The sequence below is a fragment of the Rhinopithecus bieti genome, unplaced genomic scaffold (genome assembly GCF_001698545.2).
Source record: "Rhinopithecus bieti isolate Rb0 unplaced genomic scaffold, ASM169854v2 scaffold_6149, whole genome shotgun sequence".
Taxonomy (NCBI): domain Eukaryota; kingdom Metazoa; phylum Chordata; class Mammalia; order Primates; family Cercopithecidae; genus Rhinopithecus; species Rhinopithecus bieti.
The window spans coordinates 70,789-91,648 of record NW_016804934.1 but is presented as its reverse complement, the minus strand read 5'-3'; the positions used below and the strand labels follow the sequence as shown (position 1 = coordinate 91,648).

The following is a 20,860-nucleotide window of genomic DNA, read 5'->3' as shown; positions in this document are numbered from 1 at the left end:
TGTTTTCCATGTGGGTAGCAGAAACAATCTCAGACAGTTCAGGGTTCTTCCCATCCTTGATTTTCAGGTTGTATACACCTTTTGGAAAATGAACATAGGGCCAAAATTGGGAGAGAACATTTATCTAATCCTGGCCGGGGGCAGTGGTTCACGCCTGTAATCCCAGCACTTTGGGAGGCTGAGGCTGACAGATCACTTGAGGTGAAGGAGTTCACGTCCAGCCTGGCCAGAACAATGAAACCCTCTGTCTCTAAAAATACTAAACAAAACTAGCCGGGTGTGGTGGTGTGTGCTGTAATCCCAACTACTCAGGAGGCTGAGGCAGGAGAATCACATGAATCCAGAAGGCAGAGGTTGCAGTGAGCCAAGATCACACCACTGCTCTCCAGCCTAGGTGACAAAGTGAGTGAGACTCCATGTAAAAAAAAAAAAGAAAGAAAGAAAGAAAGAAAAAAGAAAAGAAAAAGAAAAAAAGAAAATTCATCTAATTATCACTGTCAGTCATTTAAGCTGGCAAATTCTCCCTGCCTAATCTTCTGTCACTTGTCCACACAGATTGCCACTGAAGATACCTGGGAAATCGAGCTTCTTCTGGGTCTTTGGCCAATGTGTCCCCATGCTCCCCAGGCAGCAACAGCAGCGTTGGTCTGGGGGAACAAGGCATAGAGTTCCTTCCTCAGGGACCCACCAGCACCAATGCACGTATCTCTTTTCCCTTAAGTCTCCCTGTTTCTCCGAAATCAAGTGCCCTGAATTTTTTCTATTCCCTGTGGACTGGCTTATGAAACGGAAAAGCCTTGAAGCGACTTCCTTTTTTCTGCATCCTGTGTCATAGCCATAAACTCCCCAGTAGAGGGGCACCTCTGGTTTTGCTCATTGTGATATTGCCAACACCTAGTATCATGCCTGGCTGACACACTATGGGTACTCAATAAAGACTGGTTCAACAATTAATTACTGAGTCTCCCTCCTTCTAGTCTGTCCCACTCCAACCCATCCAGTAAGTGTCTTCCAGAGGAAACCTCTAAAAGTATGCTTATCACTCCATAGTTCAAATGCAAACACATGCTATTGTGCTGCCAGACCAATCATCACCCAAGTTTAACCACCTTGGGTTCAAGGCCTCTCCTAAATGGATCCATTTTATTTCCTACCACATATCCAAGTACAGTACTTGAGATGCGTGGCCTGTCAGGCAACCTGTCTTTCAAACAACAATCAAAGTTCCTGCTACGTGCTAGGCACAATGTGGCACTCTTACACTCTGAGAGCAAAAGTAACGAGAACAATTATGGTTCCTACCATCATGAAGTTTACAGTCTAGTGGAGAACCAGACATCAGATACTTATAAATAGATAATTAAATGATTACAGTTCTTTGAAGTGGTTTGGAGGACAATTACAGTTTGCTGTGTGGGCTAAATTTAAACCAGGGACCATGAAAAGGGCTCCAGAGGAAGTGACATTTAAGGTGAGACTGAAGTTTACCTTGGAGGGTTTGAGACAGGAGGGGGAAGAGTTTACATTTGAGGGTTTGAGACAGGAAGGGGAAGAGGGAGCGGGGAGAGGAAAGTGGTCCGGGCAGAAGTTCTGAAACCAACCAGAGCGGGTATGTTTGAGGAATTGAAAGGCCAATGTGGTGGGAGAGAAGATAAAGTGAGACCATGATGGTCAGCATGGGCCAGATGGTACAAGACTTGGGGTCAAGTTTCCTCATCCAGAAACTCTCTCCCTCATTCATGGCCTCAGGAATGACCCCTGGTTGGGGCTCAGAGAATGATACCCCAAAGTATGGTGCTTTAGTATTGTTTCTGAGCAAATAGGCTTACTGCCTGATGCACATAGAAGCCAATACTATGGTACCAGCTTTTGAGTACAGAAAGGCTTTATTGCAAGGCCACCCAGCAAGGAGACTGGAGGCATGGCTCAAATCTGTCTCCCTAATTTTCCCTAACTGGGGCAAGTTTTAAGGGGTCAGAGGGTGATGTGGTTTGGCTGCATCCCAACTCAAATCTCATCTTGAATTCCTACATGTTAAGGGAGGGACCCAGTGGGAGGTAATTGAATCATAGGGGCAGGTCTTTCTTGTGCTGTTCTTGTATTAGTGAATGAGTCTCATGAGATCTGGTGGTTTTGAGAAACAGGAGTTTCCCTGTACAAGCTTTTTGTTTTTGCCTGCTGCCATCCGTGTAAGACGTGATTTGCTCCTCCTTGCCTTCTGCCATGATTGTGAGGCTTCCCCAGCCACGTGGAACTGTAAGTTCAATTAAACTTCTTCCTTTTGTAAATTGCCCAGTCTCAGGTATGTCTTTATCAGCAGTGTGAAAACAGACTAGTACAGAGGGCAAGGAAAAGAATTAGGAATTTTTGCTTGACAGGGTCTGATTGGAGGGCTTCAAATTTGATTACACAGGTATGTTGAGGTGGATTTTCGCCCTGGATCTTTCTGGTCAACAGACCCTTCGCTCCTGAAAGAGTTCTAGCATTTAGGTTCTGGTCATGTCTAGGTCTTCTCGGTACTACAGGGAGGAATCATTGGTTCTGGGTGTTGTTAGATGTCAAAGCATTTTCTATTGTGCATGTCCTGCTGACATGACTTGGAGTTTCAGCTCTGTCATACCTACAAGAGAACATGACATTCTATTATCAAAAGAGTAGGCCCAGTTTGGATTGGTCCTGAGGTTACAGCATGTTGAGCACTTTTGAATGAAAAGAAATGGGAAGGTCTTAGAAGCTGCCTTAGAACCAAGGACTTTCTAACCTTCTCTTGCCCACTGACCCCCACCATAAGTGCAGGTAGAAGCTCTCTCTAGAAGTTCCCTTATCTCAGAAAATTTCTTTCAAAAGAAATGCAATTGTCTCAAATCCCCCTTCACAGGAAACTCATCAAATAACCAGGAAAGATTAACCACTGGAGAAGAATAAAAACTAAAAGTCATCAACTCACCACTACACCTAGAGAGACTTTTAATCTATTCTTCTGAGGGGAGACTTTATGTGCATAAGACAACCTTTGTTCACAATGGAGTTCTGCCCCTCACCTTCCCACAATTTGTTCCCACCTCCTCCAGAGCTCATAAGAACTTTGTCCCAAGGCATTGTCTGTTCTTGGGGCTCATTCATTTCCCCTAAAAATTATTTGCTAGCCCTCAAAATTGCCTACATTTCCCCCATCTCCCTCTTTCCCGGGTGCCATTTAAGTAAGCATCAGCCACCTGTTCCTTGAGCCTCATATTTTGTATGACTCCTGTGCACACTTGCACACTAACACACTTGTATGTCGTTTCTCCTGTTATTCTGTCGTTTGTCAGTTAATTTCAGCATATCTTTAGAGGGCAGAGGAGAAACTTTTTTGCTCCATACCCTCATTCAGTTCTCAGCAAAAAAAATCAGCTCCTCAGAGATGCACTCTCTAAGTGCCCTGTCTAAAGTAGCCGTTCCTCCAATCCCCAGCACCTCTGTCTACCTTGCTCTGATTTGTTGCATTCATAGCACTACTACTCTGGAATTTTCTTCTTAAGTGTTGCTTGTCTCTGTGCTCCCACCACCCCCAGTACAGTGTAAGCTCCAAAAGAGCAGAAACTGTGTCTTTCTTGTTGACCTTTTCTATCTCCAGTTTTTAGAATAGGGCTTGGCACACAGGAAGTACCCAATCAACATTTGTTGGATGAATGAAATGCCTGGGGAATAACATGAATCGATATTTCGTTCAAAGCGGATCACTGGCTGCTCTGTGGAAAGTAGTTTAGGAGGAGGAGGCCAGGCTGGAAGCAAGGAACAAGTGGCAAGCTACTTCGTTGGTGCATGAGAGAGATGAAATGCCCTTTTGCATATTAACTCCTCATAAGAGTTCAGTGAGTTAGTTCTACCCCTGTCATCACTCCCTCTGTTTTACAGATGAGGAAACTAAGGCATAGAGAAGTTCATACAGTCAATCACCTGGGTGGTGCTAGGATTTGAGCACACAGTCTGACTTCAGAGTCCATGCTCTTGGCCACTATGCCATACTACCTTTTGTACCTGTAACTTTTATTTTTCTCTCCAAGCTTTTGCTTACATTGTTTCTCCTTCTGGAATGCCTTTCATTCTCCTTCTCCTCTGAATACTGCCCACCTGTCAAAGTCCCTCTCACTCACACATCCTGTTCATCCTGCCCATTTGTCTTGATACCTTATAGTCCACACCACATGTCTTTTGCATGATTCCTGAGAGTATCTTATCTTACAGATATCCACAAAGAATCATACACTATCTGAGCTGGAAGAGAAATAGAAAACACAAAATAAATTTATAGGAGGCCATTGGTTTGGACTGAGTTCTTGCGCTAGGCCTAACAGATCAAGCTAAAAAGAGTTAGTCCTGCTGAAGTTCCACACCAATGAGCTGAAACTAAGATCTTTATGACCTTCTGAGAGAGAGAGAGAGAGTGTGTGTGTGTATGTGTGTGCGTGTGTGTTGGCGGGGAGAGCTAAATTCCCAAAAAGGCAAGTTTTACATGGCATGATAAAGAAGTACCCTCCACTTTAACCTTTACAAGAAAAGTAATTTTGAGATTACCAAATGACCAATCCCCTTTTTGTTCTCTGTTTCTGTTTTCCTCAGTCCTTTTTTGTCTATAAAACCAAGCTCCCCTGTTCAGCTCATTGGAACAACCATTATATTTTATAGTGTGAGGCGCTGCCCAATTTTATAGAATTGCAGCCTAAGTCCCAGCTACTCTGGAGGCTGAGGCAGAAGGATTACTTGAGCCCAGGAGTTCCAGGATGCACCTGTGATAGCAATGATTGCTACGATTGCACCTGTGAATAGCCACTGCGTTCCAGCCTGGGCAACATTGCCAGAGTCCGTCTCTTAAAAACAAAAACAAAAAACAAACAAAAAAAAAACCTTTAAACTAAATTTGTTGTGATTTTGTCTTTGACAAAGATGAAAGGGCAGGGAAGCCAATGTGAATTGCCCCAAATCACAGAGCGAAACGGTAGTAGTCAGGACCAAAACGCTGTCTTAGCTGTTTTCTTAGTTCCTCTGCCCATCTGCCTCTGTATTTTTCACCAGGCCATCCAGCAGTGTCTCTTAAAGGGTGGCCCGAGAAACACCTGACTTAGAATAGCGTGGGGCACACTCTGTCTACGCAGACCCGAGGAATCTGCATTTTAACAAACTCATTGGGAAATTGTCGCGCACACCAAGGTTTCAAAGACCAGGGTCCCGTGACACAGTGCCGCACAGTTGTCAAAACAAGTGCTGTCCAATTGCTTTGGTTTTAAGTTCCCACTGCGTCATGGGAAATGTAGTTTCGAGTCTCCTCTCTCCCGACGCCCCCGCCAATCCCCGGGCGCTTTACGGAACGAGCCGAGTCAATCCGGAAATAACCGAGTGTTCGTGGCGGGCCCTTTCCTGTCCGGCTGCATTCTGGGAAAGGTCTATTTCCGTTAGGTGCTGGAGGCAGTGGCGCGCGGCTGTCCGCATTCCCACGTGAAGCGCTACGCGAGCATCGCTCGACTGGCGGCTCCCAGCTCGCAGCGGAGCAGTCCCGGCAGCAGCGGGGGACCGGAAGTGGCTCGCGGAGGCTCAGAAGCTAGTCCCAGAGTCCGGCGTGTGGCGCCTCGGAGCGCGGCGACGGCGCCATGTCCCTAATCTGCTCCAGTGAGTGTTGGCTGCGGCCGAGCGCGGGTCGCAGGAGGCCGGAGAGCGGCGCGGGAGCGTGTGCGGGCCACTGCGGCGCCGGGGCCGGGGTGGCGGCGGGAATGAGGCGCTCCAGAGGCTGAGCGGCGGCCTGTCAGCCCCGGAGCCCTCCCCTCGGAGCGGGGTGCATTTGCGCAGTGCTCTGCAGTTTACATAGTGCCAGAGGTTTATTGTCGCAGGCATTACTGAGGCAGGTCGCCTCATTCTCCCGAGTGGAAAACAGGCCTGAACAGAGGGAGCTGGTGCAGGGGAAACAGCCTTGATATAAGAGTGAGGAAATCCGAAGTCTTGTCCAGGGTCCGCCTCCTATTGGCTTTGTGAATTGGCTTAAGGCTGTGTGCCTTGGTTTCCCCATCTGCAAAATTGAGAACATTGCACTGGATATTTTGCGAGGCCTCGCTCGGATAGTCGCAGCTTTTGCAATTTGCAAAGGTCACATGATGAGTTAGAGGTAGGCAAGGCTGGCAGCTAGGTATATGGCTCCCAGCCTTACAGTGTATGACTAATTAAAAACAGCGCACATTTATAAATCCCTTATTGGTTTACAACGCGCTCCCAAGTCTATGATCTCATTTTATGCTCACAAGAATTCCCTAAAGGAGAAAAGATCCTGGTGTTGCAAATGAGGATGCAGGGCTCAGGAAGAGCGGGGCTTATCTAAGGATGCGTAGCTAGTCAGTGGCAGAGCTGGATGACGTAGTTAGGTGACACGGAGTTTGGACCCTGAATCCATGCTTTTTCCATACCTTCCACTATCTTTCCCTTTGATATTTTATCATGACGTACAGACGTTTTCCTTTCCCTTTTCGTTGTTTCATCAGATTACTCGTTTCCCCTCCCTTTTGCTATTCACCTCCTTCTCTTCTCAGAACCTGTGCATTGACCCAGAGAGGGGGAAGAAGGAAGGGAAATGATGGAAAAGGAATCCCTCACATTGAAGAAATTACAGCTCGCAAAGTACCTTCACATTCATTGTTTCCTTCCAGTCTTGGGAAAGCTCTCTTTTACGTTCCCCAGCACCATGTTTCCTGGCAGGGTTCACTCATTCGTTAGATGTTTACCGAGTGCCCCGGGGGCATCTGCACTGTACTGGAAGTGAGAGACCAGCTGTAATCCTTATCCTCAAGGGGCGCACGGTCTACGCAGGCAAGAGTGTAAATGATACCTCTATTGCGGGTTGTTGTGAAGATGAATTACTGTACTGTATGCCTAGAATTGTGCTTGGCACATAGACATGTGCCATGTAAATATTTTTATTGTAATGATTGCCACTTTGCTCCTTGGAATGTTCCAGGTGATAAGTGTCTGTCTGTATGCTAATCAGTTGACTGGTAGCTGGCAGACCTCAATAGCTTCAGGATGGGGACTGGTCACCTAGGAAGACTAAAGGGTATTAGAAGGTTGGGATTTTCAGTCCTACCCCCTACTTACCTGGGGAACGAGAGGAGCTGAAGTTGTCACAAGTGACCAGTGATTTATTGAATTATGCCTTTGTAATGAAGTTTTCATAAAAATACAAAAGGGCGGGATTCAAAGAGCTTCTGTATAGCAGAACATGTGGGCGTTCCTGGAGGGTGGGGTGCCCAGGGAGGGCATGGGAAGCTCTGTACTCCTTCTCCCATACCTCATCCTATGCACCTCTTCATCTATACCCTTTGTAATATCCTTTATAATAAATTGGTCAACATAAGTGTTTCCCACAATTCTGTGAGTCACTGTTGCAAATTAATTGAACCCAAAAAGGGAGTCATGGGAACCCTGATTTACAGCTGGTAGATCAGAAGAACAGGTCAAACAACCTGGAGCTTGCGACTGGCATCTGAAGGGGCGGGGGAGTCTGGTGGGACTGAGACCTCAACCTGTGTGATCTGACACTACTATCTCCAGGTACCTGGTGTCAGAATTGAATTGGAGGACACGCGGATGGTCACATCTGAGGTCACAGAAGTATTTTGTTTTGTGAGAGGATAGGAGAAACTGAGTTTGTTATTCCTATATTCTCAGACTTTATAATTTCTTTGATAATCCCTCTGGAGCTATAGACTAAGATGGAAGGGAGGGATTTGAATGGCTTCATGTGTGTCTCCATGTCATGGAGTAAACTGTATTCATAGAATACACAATCATTGTTCAGATATGAGGTGGTGATAATGGACTGCTGTTCTCTAGGTACTTGGCACGTAGTAGTTGTTAATAATTATTCGTTGACTATCTGATTGTCAGGAGACTAAAGGAAAAGCTAGTTCCACAGCTGGAAAGCATTCTGGGGCCAGTACAGAACTGGCTTAGGGTCAGATGTCTTGCTTTCTGCTAGTTGATTGTGAGGATGCCTAGTCTTGTTGGGGCTAATAGCAGATGAGGAATCCTCTAGGCTCAAGATTGCCTTCACTCCAAGCTCACTGCCGGCCTTTTCTCTACAGTCTCTAATGAAGTGCCGGAGCACCCATGTGTGTCCCCTGTCTCTAATCATGTTTATGAGCGGCGGCTCATTGAGAAGTACATTGCAGAGAATGGTACCGACCCCATCAACAACCAGCCTCTCTCCGAGGAGCAGCTCATCGACATCAAAGGTGCCTATTGGCTGCCTTAGTCTAGGGCCATCTTAGCTCAGAGCCTGAGAGGATGGGAGGTGGTGGGCTGTTTATGGCTAAAAGGAAAAGATGTGATGGCAGGGGAGGTCCCTGGGTTATGCTCTTCATACCTGCTTTCCCTTTTGGCAGTTGCTCACCCAATCCGGCCCAAGCCTCCCTCAGCCACCAGCATCCCGGCCATTCTGAAAGCCTTGCAGGATGAGTGGGTGAGTTCCTGCAAGAGAATCAGCATCTTCCCCACTTGAAGAGAGTGCATCGCTGAGTTAGGACTTGGGGGTGGGAAGGATGGAGCATTATTTAGAGGGTAAACTTTGTGACATCAGGGATTTGTTTTATTCTTTGTTGTATCCCCAGCACTGAGAGCAGTGCCTGGTACGTAGTAGGTGCTCTAGAATTATGAATTGAATGATTGAATACATCCTGCAGGACTGTCTGGCACAGTGCCTGACACAAAGAGGGCAATCAATAAATAGCAGCAGCAGCAGTGTTGTTATCCTCTTTTAGAGAGGTGACGGCATGACAGCTGGAATTTGCCAGTAAATTAGGGAAGGTGGGGATGGGAAAGAGCTGACTCCCACTCCTGTCTGTGTGCCCATTGTTCGGCTTGGGGTAGGAGCTCAAGAGTGTCTGCTGGCACATTCATGGTGCTCGGATATTGTTTGGGTCACTGATACTGGTCTAGGCTGTGGGATAGGAAGCAGGATCCCCTCCCCAAGAGCTGACTCCACTGGGTGCTCCCTGCGCCCCCCACTTAAGCTCACAGTAATATTTGCCTCTCCCAGGATGCAGTCATGCTGCACAGCTTCACTCTGCGCCAGCAGCTGCAGACAACCCGCCAAGAGTTGTCGCACGCTCTGTACCAGCACGATGCTGCCTGCCGTGTCATTGCCCGTCTCACCAAGGAAGTCACTGCTGCCCGAGAAGGTGCAGCCTGTCCCCTGCCATCCCCTACCCTGGGCTGGTTCTGCTTTATAATATCCCATTTCTAACATCGTCTTTTCTCTCAGCTCTGGCTACCCTGAAACCACAGGCTGGTCTCATTGTGCCCCAGGCTGTGCCAAGTTCCCAACCAAGTGTTGTAGTAAGTGTCCCCCTTCCCTTACCAGCAGCCCATTTGTGTGCAGTGGCCCACAGAGCTGTCCTTATGCAGGTGTCTTTGGTGCTCTGTGCCCCTCACCCTCACCTTTCTTCTCTTCAGGGTGCAGGCGAGCCAATGGATTTGGGTGAGCTGGTGGGAATGACCCCAGAGATTATTCAAAAGGTAAGTCCTGCTCTCACCTGGTGGGAGTGCTGATGGGCCCTTACTTTTCACCATCTATCTGGAGTCCATCGTGACTAAAATCGCTATGCTTTTGGGGGTTGAGTGGTGCAGAGCATGGATTCTGGGACCAAATTGCCTGGGTTTGTATTTTGATACCACTACTTGTAAGCTATATGACCTTGGCTTCCTTAGCCAATTTCCGAGTCTCATTTCTGTAGCTTCTAAACTGAGAGTATAATAATATCCACTTTATAGGCTTGATGTGGGAATCTAAACGATTTAATTACTGATAAGTGCACCTTTTAGCTCTTGCTGTTTTTGGGATTATTTGCAGATAGTAAACTACTTTTATATGTCTTCTTGCTTTTTTTCTGGAGGGCAATAGGACAGGAATGATAATCCTTACTTTACAGATGAAAGACACATCTGAGAGGCAGAGCTGGGCTCCTGGTTGCAAGTCCAGTTCGAGTCTCATTTGCAGGGCTTTTTAGTGTCTTTCTGAGCAGTTCAAATTGTCAGCATGTGTCTGAGCCCTTGGCATAGTGGCGTGTAGACCTATGGGAGCTCTACAGTCCTGGCCTCTATTCCTGCTCTGCGATTTATCACCTCTGCGACCTTGGGCAATTGACTTCACTTCTCTGAGGCTCAGTGTCCTCAGCTGTAAAATAAGGTCATCAACACCCCCCTTATAAAGCTGGGATGAAAGTAAGAAGAGAGAATGCCTTTAAGCCTGTAATGTAGGAATTGGCAGATAGCAAGTTCTGGGTGTTGCTTGTGAAAGCACACATGTGACCAGCATCCGATGTGCTTTTCTCCTTGCAAGATAATTTGTCTCACATTGAGCCTATTCTTCCCCAGCTTCAAGACAAAGCCACTGTGCTAACCACGGAGCGCAAGAAGGTGAGTTCTCTTTTGAAGCCAGGAGAAAGAGCTGGCCTGGTGGGAGGCAGTTGACCCCTTAGGAGAAAGGGAGCTGGCTAATCTTGGATTCATTGCTGCTCTACTTTGGGGGCTTTTTTGTTTTCTCAGAGAGGGAAGACTGTGCCTGAGGAGCTGGTGAAGCCAGAAGAGCTCAGCAAATACCGGCAGGTGGCGTCCCACGTGGTGAGTGTCTGGGTCTTCACTGTCTTGGAGACAGCCCTCCTGTTTTGTTTCTGGGGTGGGCGGGCCAGCATGGGGAGTGCTGAGTACAGAGCTGTCCCGGGCTCCTGGCGGTGTTCCTGGCGCCGTTTCTTGCCTGGGCTGCTGAGCTGTCAGGGCTCCTCTTCCTGCCCAGCTATGGGTTTCCCAGTGATGCAGTGAGGGAGTTACCGCACCAGGCAGATAGCCAAGAGGTATGGATAAGGAGTAGAAGTAACTCTTGCTCCCCTGAGAACATGAGTGACTGGGGATGGCAGTAGGGGAGACCTGTGGCTTTGTGGCCTGCTGTGATTTGGCTGTGACAGGATTTGGTGTGTCTTTCTGCAAAGGGGTTGCACAGTGCCAGCATTCCTGGGATCCTGGCCCTGGACCTCTGCCCGTCTGACACCAACAAGATCCTCACTGGTGAGAGTCTGGGCCTAGCCCAGCAGGCCAAGGTGGGGAGGGGCAGCGGGGAATTTGCATGCTCCTTGTCCTCTTCGTGGGCATGGGGACAAAAGCATTTCCTTCAGCAAAAGGGCCTGGGTGGGCCTGACTCATTGTATTGTCTCTTTGGGTCTTCTCCAGGTGGGGCAGATAAAAATGTCGTTGTGTTTGACAAAAGTTCGGAACAAATTCTGGCTACCCTCAAAGGCCATACCAAGAAGGTCACCAGCGTGGTGTTTCACCCTTCCCAGGTAAGGGGTTCTTGCCACCCTTGGTTCTTCTTTCCTTGGCTGTTGTTTGTCCCTTACCACCCTACTGTCTCTGTGAAGTGGGGCTGAGAAAGAGCGCTGACTCCTGAGTGGACACTTGGAAGGGCTTCACTTTGGAGTTGTGGAGATTGCCCTTCACTCTGCATAAGACCTTCTAAAGACCACCTTCCAGCCAGGGAGAGAAAGGAAATGTGTAGTTTGACAAGCATATTCATTGAAATGTTTTATATTAGGGAAAGAAAAAATCTTATAGTGTTCGGCATATAAACTACAGAAAACAAAGCTCAACTCAATCTCACCTCACAGGTATGAGGAAGACAGATATATTTGCTTTCCCGTGACCCTCCAAGATGGGTAAAAGTCATATTGACTATTGAAAGTGTGTGGGTTGTAAACAGAACCTTTGGTTTACAGGGTAAAGGTAACTCATGGGACTGGATTAATGATATTATGGGATTCGAATTTCAAGCCTAAGACAGTTTGGGTTTGGGGCTGTAGGACAGTGGTTGGTTTAGTGCTTCCCAGTCGAGCTTTCCCTTGGACCTTAGGGAAATGAGAAATATAAGAATGACATTGTGAATTTTTCATGACTAAAATACTCATATTGAGAGCACTGTTTTCTTGCTTATGGGGTATTAATAGTTAGGTCTCATGAAATTGTATTGATAAAAAAGATGGTAGTTATTTTTGCCTTGTGGCTTTTAATATCCTAACTAAACAAAAAATTGGTGAGTGACATGAAATTCTCTCCCTGCCCCAAATCTTTTGGAAAACTAACTTACCCTGGAAATCCATAAATGTGGGATGCACTGAAATACAGCGATGCAGCCCCTTCCAGTCCCAGTACTGCCCAGACCTGTGCCATACAGTAGAGTAGCAATTAGCTACATGTGGCTACTTAAATTTCAATGAAATAGAATGAAAACTGCAGTCCCTCAGTTGTACTAGCTACATTCTTCCTTTGGTCCTGGAAATGGGAAAATTGCTCTCTGTTGCAGTTAGCCTTTTTACCACTAGATGGCGAGGACGCCTCCACAAGCCCTGATGCTGTATGAGTTACGACTTGAATAGCGTTTACCATTGGCTGTCGTGGGCACCATTGGGTGGGTAGGTGGTTCCAGGGAGGGCAGGGCTGAAAAGTGAAGCAATTATTGGTAGTTGTGCGCATCCCCTGCCCCTTTTATAACATTGTTTTGATCTGTGTCTCTTTTCTGATACTCTGTCTTTGTTTTCCTTGTAGGACCTGGTGTTTTCTGCTTCTCCCGATGCCACTATCAGGATTTGGTCGGTCCCCAATGCCTCTTGTGTACAGGTGGTTCGGGCCCATGAGAGTGCTGTGACAGGCCTCAGCCTCCACGCCACTGGTGACTATCTCCTGAGCTCCTCCGATGATCAGGTGCGGTCCCAGCCAGTGCCCTGGAGAGGCCTGCTGGTCCCCAAGCTTGAACATCTTCCCACCCCAGCTGGTTCCCCAGAACCTCAAAGGAGAATGTTTCCTCTCTGCTGGGAGATGCTAGGTTTGCCAGGGTTTACCAAACCAGGGGCTCTGTCTACTTGAAAGGCCACCAAAGCCTGGGACCCACTTTCTCACTGACTCCATTGTCTCTCTCTCTTTTTTACCCCCGCCCCCCAGTACTGGGCTTTCTCTGACATCCAGACAGGGCGTGTGCTCACCAAGGTTACAGATGAGACCTCCGGCTGCTGTAAGTTGCCTCGTAGGCACTCAGCCTTTTTGTTTGCTATTTATTATTTACTTTTACATTTTATTTAGTTGTTTGCTTATTTGTTCTAAAGATACATTTGCCATCAGCACCTACCTAGTGCAGGCTTTGTGCTGGGTGCACTGAGGACCGTGAAGAACAAGGAACCTAACTTTGCTGCTCTTAGTCTCTCCCTGGTGGGCTCTGACCACAGGTCCGTCTTCCTCCTCCACAGCTCTCACCTGTGCACAGTTCCACCCTGATGGACTCATCTTTGGCACAGGAACCATGGACTCTCAGATCAAGATCTGGGACTTGAAGGTAGGATACGGTACGCCTCCATCTGAGGCCCGGGGAGCCAGAAGGAGTGTTTGTGACAATGTGGCACTGATTAGGTCCTTGTGGCACCTGGCACTGAAGGTGCCATCACTGGCTATGCCTGTGTGATATGATGGTGTGGTCTGGGGGGTCCCACTGGCTGTCCTTCCTGGAAGGACAGTGAGGGACATCTCAGGTAGGGGTCTGGTGAGCTCCATTTTCTTCCTCTCATGATCTGTGGGTGACGTATTTTACTACCCACCGCCACTGTAGGAACGTACTAATGTGGCCAACTTCCCTGGCCACTCGGGCCCCATCACTAGCATCGCCTTCTCTGAGAATGGTTACTACCTGGCTACAGCGGCTGATGACTCCTCTGTCAAGCTATGGGATCTGCGCAAGCTTAAGAACTTTAAGACATTGCAGCTGGATAACAACTTCGAGGTATGCCCTTCCCCCACCCCACCCAGCTTTCCATTGCGTCTCCTTGTTTGTCGATTATTTATTGAATTAATCTAATTGCTTCTGCTTATCCGCAATTGCCCCACAGTTTCTGTTCCCCTTGTGTGACCTTCTCTCTTTCTGTTTCTGGCAGGTAAAGTCACTGATCTTCGACCAGAGTGGTACCTACCTAGCCCTTGGGGGCACGGATGTCCAGATCTACATCTGCAAACAGTGGACGGAGATTCTTCACTTTACAGGTAGAGGCTGGTCCTGGGCTCCTGGGGTCTCTAGTGCCCAGGCCCGGAGGGAAGCCTCACTGGGTTAGGAATTTGGTTACCACCTGAGACAGAGCTTTATGGCTAAGGAAGCAGACTGAGTCAGACTGCGTGGCAGTGGATGCTAGTACTCGCTGTCCCACTTCCATGCCCTGTGGCATTGGGCAGGTTACTGAAGGGAGAGAAAACTCCTCCCTCTGAAGGTTTGATAACTGAATCTAAAATCAATGAACGTTAGACAGAGTGACAGGAGGAAAGCCGTTTGAATTACGTGCGTATGCACGGGAGGCCCACGTTATATCAGACCTGCAGAAGGGTCGGATGATTGAAGCTTATACGGTCTGTATATCCCTTAATAATGGGTCTGTTCTGAGAAATGTCTCGTTAGGCGATTTCGTCATGTGTGACCATTGTAGGGTGAACTCACACGTATCTGAATGGTGTAGCCTGCTACACACCAAGGCTGTTGCTATAACCTTGGTGTGGTCTATTACTGCTCCTAGGCTGCAAACCGGTACAGCATATTACATGTAGTGAATACAGTTATAACACAGTGGTATTTGTGTATCTAAACAAATGTAAATATAGAAAAGGTTCAGTAAAAATAAGGTAGAAGAGATTTTTTTAAATGGTACACTGGTATATTGCTTGCTGTGAATGGAGCTTGCAGGACTGGAAGCTGCTTTCAGTGAGTGAGTTGTGAGTGAGTGTGAAGGCCTAGGACATTACTGTACGCTCCTGTAGACTTTATAAACACAGTTCATTTAGGTTTTACTAAATTCATAAACAGCGTTTTCTTCGGTAATAAGCCTTAACTGACTTTTACTTTATAAACTTAAAAAACTGGATTATTTTGTAATAACATTTAGCTTAAAACAAAAACACATTGTACAGCTGTATGAAAATATTGTCTCTCTTTATATCCTTATTCTAGAAGCTTTTTTCTGTTTTCTAATTTTTTTATTTTATTTTTTACTTTTAAACTTTTCTTGTTAAAAACTAAGACACAAGCACACATTACCATAGACCTACACAGGATCAGGATCACCAACTGTGTTAGTCCGTTCTCACACTGCTGTGAAGAACTGCCTGGGTAATTTATAAGGGAAAGAGGTTTTATTGACTCCCAGTGACTAGGGAGGCCTCAGGAAACTTACAGTCATAGCAGAAGGAAAAGCAAACACGTCTTTCTTCACATGGTGACAGGAGAGACAAATGCCGAGCAAAGGGGGTAAAGCCCCTCATAAAACTATCAGATCTCGTGAGAACTCACTGTCATGAGAACAGCATGGGGGTAACCACCCCCATGATTCAATTACTTCCCACTGGCTCCCTCCCACAACACGTGGGGATTATGGGCACCACAATTCAAGATGAGATTTGGGTGGGGGCACAAAGCCTAACCATAGCACCAACATCACTGTCTTCTACCTCCACATCTTGTCCCACCAGAAGGTCTTCAGGGGCACTAACACACGTAAACCTGTCATCTCCTATGGATGATAATGCCTTCTTCTAGGATACCTCCTGAAAGGGCCTGCTTGGTGCTGTTTTACAATTAACTTTCCTTTATAAGTGGAAAGAGTATACTTAAAATAATACCAAAAAAAGTATAGGATAGGCATACCTCGTCTTATTGCACTTAGCTTTATTGTACTTTGTGGATACTTTGCTTTTTATAAATTGAAGGTTTTTGGCAACCTTGCCCCGAGCAGTCTGTCAGTGCCGTTTTTCCAACAACATGTGTTCACTTTGTGTCTGTGTGTCAAATTTTGGTAATTCTCACAGTATTTCAAACTTCATGATTTATTGTGTCTGTTATGGTGATCTCTGATTAGTGATCTTTGATGTCGCTATTGTAATTGTTGGAGGGGCACCATGAAATGTGCCTATGTAAGATACTAAATTTAATCGATAAATGAAGTGGTGTGTGTGTTCTGACCACTCCACCCACCAGCCGTTCCCCATCTCTCTCCCTCTCAGACCTCCCTATTCTCCTAGACACAACAATATTGAAACTAGGCCAGTTAATAACCGTATTATGGTCTCTCCGTGTTCAAGTGAAAGAAAGTGTCCCATGTTGCTTACTTAAAATTCAAAGCTAGAAATGATTGAGCTTAGTGAAGAAGGCATGCAAAAAGCCAAATAGCTAGGCCTCTTAACACCAAATATTAGTCAAGTTATGAAAGCAAAGGGAAATTCTTGAAGGAAATTAAGAGTGCTACTCCAGTGAACACATGAATGATAAGAAAGCAGAACAACCTTATTGCTGATATGGAGAAAGTTTCAGTGGTCTGGATAGAAGATCAAACCAGCACAACATTCTCTTAAGCCAAACCGTAATCCAGACCAAGATCCTAACTCTTGAATTCTATGAAGGCTGAAAGAAAAGTTTGAAGCTAGCAGAGAGGTTGGTTCCTGAGGTTTAAGGAAAGAAGCCATCTCCATAACAGAAAAGTGCACGGTAAAGCAGCAGATGCTGATGTAGAAGCTGCAGCAAGTTTTTCGGAAGACCTAGCTAAGATCATTGACGGTGGCTACACTCAACAGATTTTCAGTGTAGATGGAATAGCCTTCTGTTGGAAGAAGGTAATATCTAGAACTTCCACAGCTAGAGAGAAGTCAATGCCTGGTTTCCAAGCTGCAAAGATCAGAGTGATTCCCTTGTTAGGGACTAATGCAGCTAGCTGGTGATTTTACATTGAAGCCAAAACTCATTTAGCATTCTGAAAATTGTAGGGCCCTTAAGAATGCAGGGCTAAATCTACTCTGCCCGTGCTCTGTAAATAGAACAACAAAGTCTGGATGACAACACATCTGTTTACAGCATGGTTTACTGAATGTTTTTTAAGCCCACCATTAAGAGGTACTGTTCAGAAAAATAGATTCCTTTCAAAATATTACAATGCACCTCATTACCCTACAGCTGAGATGGAGATGTTTCATGCCTGCTAACATCCAATCTTCAGCTTATGGATCAAGGAGTAATTCTGACTTTCAAGTCTTAAGTAATAAGACTTGAAATATGAAATATGTTTTATAAAGCTATAGCTGCCATGGATAGTGATTCCTTTGATGGATCTGGACAAAGTAAATTGAAAATCTGGAAAGGATTCACCATTCTACATGCCCTTAAGAGCATTTGTGATTCATGGGAGGAGGTTAAACTATTAATATGAAGACGAGTTTGGAAGAAATTGATTCCAACCCTTCAACCCTCGTGGATGACTTTGAGGGATTGAAGACTTCAGTGGAGGGAGTAACTACAGATGTGGAGGAAATGGTAACAGAACTAGAATCCGAATGGAGTCTACAGCTGTGACTGAATTGCTGCAGTCTCATATTAAAACTTTAATGGATGAGGAGATGTTAGGGATGACCAAAGAAAGTGGTTTCTTTTTGGAATCTACTCCGGGTGAAGATGCCGTGAACATTGGTGAAATGGTAATGAACAATTTAGAATATTACATAAACTTAATTGATAAAGCAGGTGCAGAATTTGAGAGGATTGGTTCCAGTCTGAAGGTTCTGCTGTGGGTAAAATGCTATCAAACAGCATCCATCACAGAGAAATCTTTTGTCAAAGGAAGAATGAAATGATGTGTTAAACTTCATTGTTGTCTTATTTTGAGAAACTGCCACAGCCACTTCAGCCTTCGGCAGACACCACCCTTGTCAGTTAGCAGCCATGAGCATCAAGGCAAGACCCTGCTGGTGGGTCTTGGAAAAAGATTACAACTCACTGAAGTGTCTGATGGTTGTTAGCATGTTGTAGCAATAAAGTATTTTTGATTAAGGTATGTACATTGTTTATTAGACATAATGTTATTACACACTTATAGACTGCAGTATAGTGTAAACATAACATTTTTTTTTTTGGTGGAGTCTCACTCTATCACCCAGGCTGGAGTGCAGTGGCACGATCTCAGTTCACTGCAACCTCCACCTCCTGGGTTCTAGCACAGGCGTGCACCATCACACCCGTCTAATTTTTGTATTTTTAGTAGAGACGGGGTTTCCCCATGTTGGCCAGGCTGGTTTTTGAACTCCTGACCTCAAGTGATCCACCTGTCTCAGCCTCCCAAAGTGCTGGGATTATAGGCATGAGCCACCATGCCTGGCCAACATAACTTTTATATGTACTGAGAAACCAAAAAAATTTGTGTGCCTTGCCTTATTGCAATATTTGCTTTATTGGTGGCCTGGAGCTGAACCAGCAACATCCCTGAGATATGCCTATACATAAACCAGTAACGTAGTTATTTGTACTGTACCTAATTGTGTTATAATTTTTTTTTTTTTTTTTTTTTTTTGATATGGAGTCTTGCTCTGTCACCCAGGCTGGAGTGCAATGGCTCGATCTTGGCTCACTGCAACCTCCGCCTCCCGGGTTCAAGTGTTTCTCCTGCCTCAGCCTCCGTAGTAGCTGGGACTACAGGCGTGTGCCACCACATCTGGCTAATTTTTTTTTTTTTTTTTTGTATTTGTAGTAGAGACAAGGTTTCTCTATGTTGGCCAGGCTGGTCTCAAACTCCTGACCTCATGATCTGCCTGCCTTGGCCTCCCAAAGTGCTGGGATTACAGGCGTGAGCCACCGCGCCCAGCTGTTATACTTTTATACAACTGCAAGTGTAATAGTTTTGTTTATACCTGTATCCCCACAAACGTGAGTAATGCATTGCACGGTGACATGATGTTTATGACATCACTTGGTGATAGGAATTTTTCAGCTCCACTGTAATCTTATGGGACCATTGTTTGTGTGGTCCATCGCCGACATGTCATTATGTGACACATGACTCGGTGGCATCCTGAGCTGCAGAAGGGAGTAGGGGCCTAAGGCTTCTAGGGGGTGGTGGTGACACAAGTTGTGTAGGGGCATGGGGAGGAAGTGCACTACAGAGTCTCTCAGGTAATAAAAGTTGTCTCAGAGCAGACCTTAGATAAATAATGCACGATAGTATGTGACAAAGACTGGCATCTAGTCTTCTCTCTTGTGAGACCAGTTCATTTTCCCGGGTTGAGATTCCCAGGGAAGGGATTCATGATGTTCCTTTCAGATGATCTGCCCTTAGTCAGATAGAGAAAGAGGGCCAAGAAACAGGAGGGCAGGACATGGTCAGAGAGACCTTGCTTCAGAGCCCTCAGCATGCCAAACCACCATACTTTGGGGTATTGTTTTCTGAGATCCAACATTACGTAACCTCTCTGGAGCCTCAGAAAAGTGGGAATGGTAACAGTACAGACTCAGTGGGGTTGTTGAGGTTTAGATGAAAATACATACAGGTGCTCCTTGACATACGATGGAGCCATATCCTGATAAATCCATCATAAGCTGACAATACTGCAAGTCGAACCATGGTAAATTGGGAACTGTCTGTGAATACATAGGTCAGAACAGTGTCTGGCACATAGTCAGGATTTGCAGTTGTTCTTACTCAGCATTGGGTCTTAGTCTGTTGTGGGACGGAGCAGTGAATAAGACAGATCCGATTTGGGCACTGATGTAATTTATAGTCAGGTTAGAAAGGCAAATGTAGATTAATTTCACACGTACACATTTAATTGCAAGTAAAAGTGCTAGAGAAGAAAAGTATGAGATGGTGAGAGAATGGATAACGGTTTCTAGCGTAGCAGTTATGTGGCCCTGGGTACGTGGCTTTCCCCTTCAGAGCTTTAGCTCTTTCATCTAGAAAATGGGAATATTGGCACAGCTTTTAGAGTGTGGCAGCTGGTGTTGTGGAGGTGGCATGCTAATATGCTGGTTAACAGGGTGCCTGATGCTCACTTAAGATGCTGCATGAATGGGAGCTACTGCTGTGTTTGTTGATGACATTCTTGTCCTCAGTAGCAGGTCGTGAGCAGGATACAAGATACTTCTTCCTGCCCCGTATTCTCCCGAGCCCTGCTTGGTGTGTGTGTGTGTGACAGAGGTGTCCATCCTAACAGTATGACTCACTAGTTTCCACCCCGTACTGTACCTGGTGTTTTGATCTGGAGCTGAGTTGGGTAGCTGAAAATACAGCGTAAACTTTTTAATGGGGAGTTCTTTGACTCCAGGTGTGATCCTAAATCTAGAAGGAATTTGGCCAGATGTTCATGAATTTCCTGAGTCCCATGAGGAATGTTGCCCAGCCCCATCTGCCCCTTATCTGATCCTGCTCTGTGTTAGGGGCCTGAGCACCCTGGGGTTGGAACCCCATGAGCTAGAACATGCCGATGGACTGTTCCACTTACGAGCAAGGAGTGAGCCCTAGGCATAAACAAGCTGAGCTCTGAGGTTTTCAGCTAAACCTAGCTGAATTGCAGTTGCCCAGAAAGCCCAGGTGAGAAGGGGCTGGCATTGCTTTATTCATTCGTCCTACCAGTGAAAAATGATAGGCACTGAGGGAGGCACTGGGGGTAGCGTGCAGGTCAGCCTGGGGAAAACAAGCAGGAGCCTGCGGTGTGATAAATACTAATTAGGGAAGGCCTGATTGTTTGGGAACATGTTATTAGGGATCAGTGTTCAGACTAAAGGAGGATAAAGGAGGAAAAGCCTTCTCACAGTTGCCTCTTTCTTTCTTCTCAGAGCATAGCGGCCTGACCACAGGGGTGGCCTTCGGGCATCACGCCAAGTTCATCGCTTCAACAGGCATGGACAGAAGCCTCAAGTTCTACAGCCTGTAGGCCCTGGCCCTTCTGATGGAAGCTGGGCCTCATCTCAGTAGAGGGGTAGAATTAGGGGTTGGGGGGGTGGGGGGAATCTGTG

General features: G+C 46.2%; 1 protein-coding gene across 1 annotated transcript; it reads left to right on the top strand.

The window, feature by feature from the left end:
• The first annotated feature begins 5,403 nt into the window (after positions 1-5,403).
• PRPF19 (pre-mRNA processing factor 19) lies at positions 5,404-20,854 on the top strand. The gene is made up of 16 exons (XM_017870758.1): positions 5,404-5,646; positions 8,106-8,255; positions 8,406-8,482; positions 9,059-9,200; positions 9,284-9,357; positions 9,475-9,537; positions 10,396-10,437; positions 10,567-10,641; positions 11,007-11,082; positions 11,245-11,354; positions 12,613-12,768; positions 13,006-13,075; positions 13,308-13,393; positions 13,664-13,834; positions 13,986-14,091; positions 20,681-20,854. The coding sequence occupies exons 1-16, from the start codon at positions 5,628-5,630 to the stop codon at positions 20,776-20,778; spliced, it is 1,515 nt and encodes a 504-aa protein (XP_017726247.1). The 5' UTR covers positions 5,404-5,627; the 3' UTR covers positions 20,779-20,854.
• The last annotated feature ends 6 nt before the right edge of the window (positions 20,855-20,860 follow it).

What these genes read in the sequence shown, in the direction of transcription:
- PRPF19 (XM_017870758.1), top strand. An exon ending in AGTCACTGCTGCCCGAGAAG is followed by an intron (nt 9,201 to 9,283) that starts GTGCAGCCTGTC and finishes CTTTTCTCTCAG; the next exon opens with CTCTGGCTACCCTGAAACCA. An exon ending in TCAAGATCTGGGACTTGAAG is followed by an intron (nt 13,394 to 13,663) that starts GTAGGATACGGT and finishes CCGCCACTGTAG; the next exon opens with GAACGTACTAATGTGGCCAA.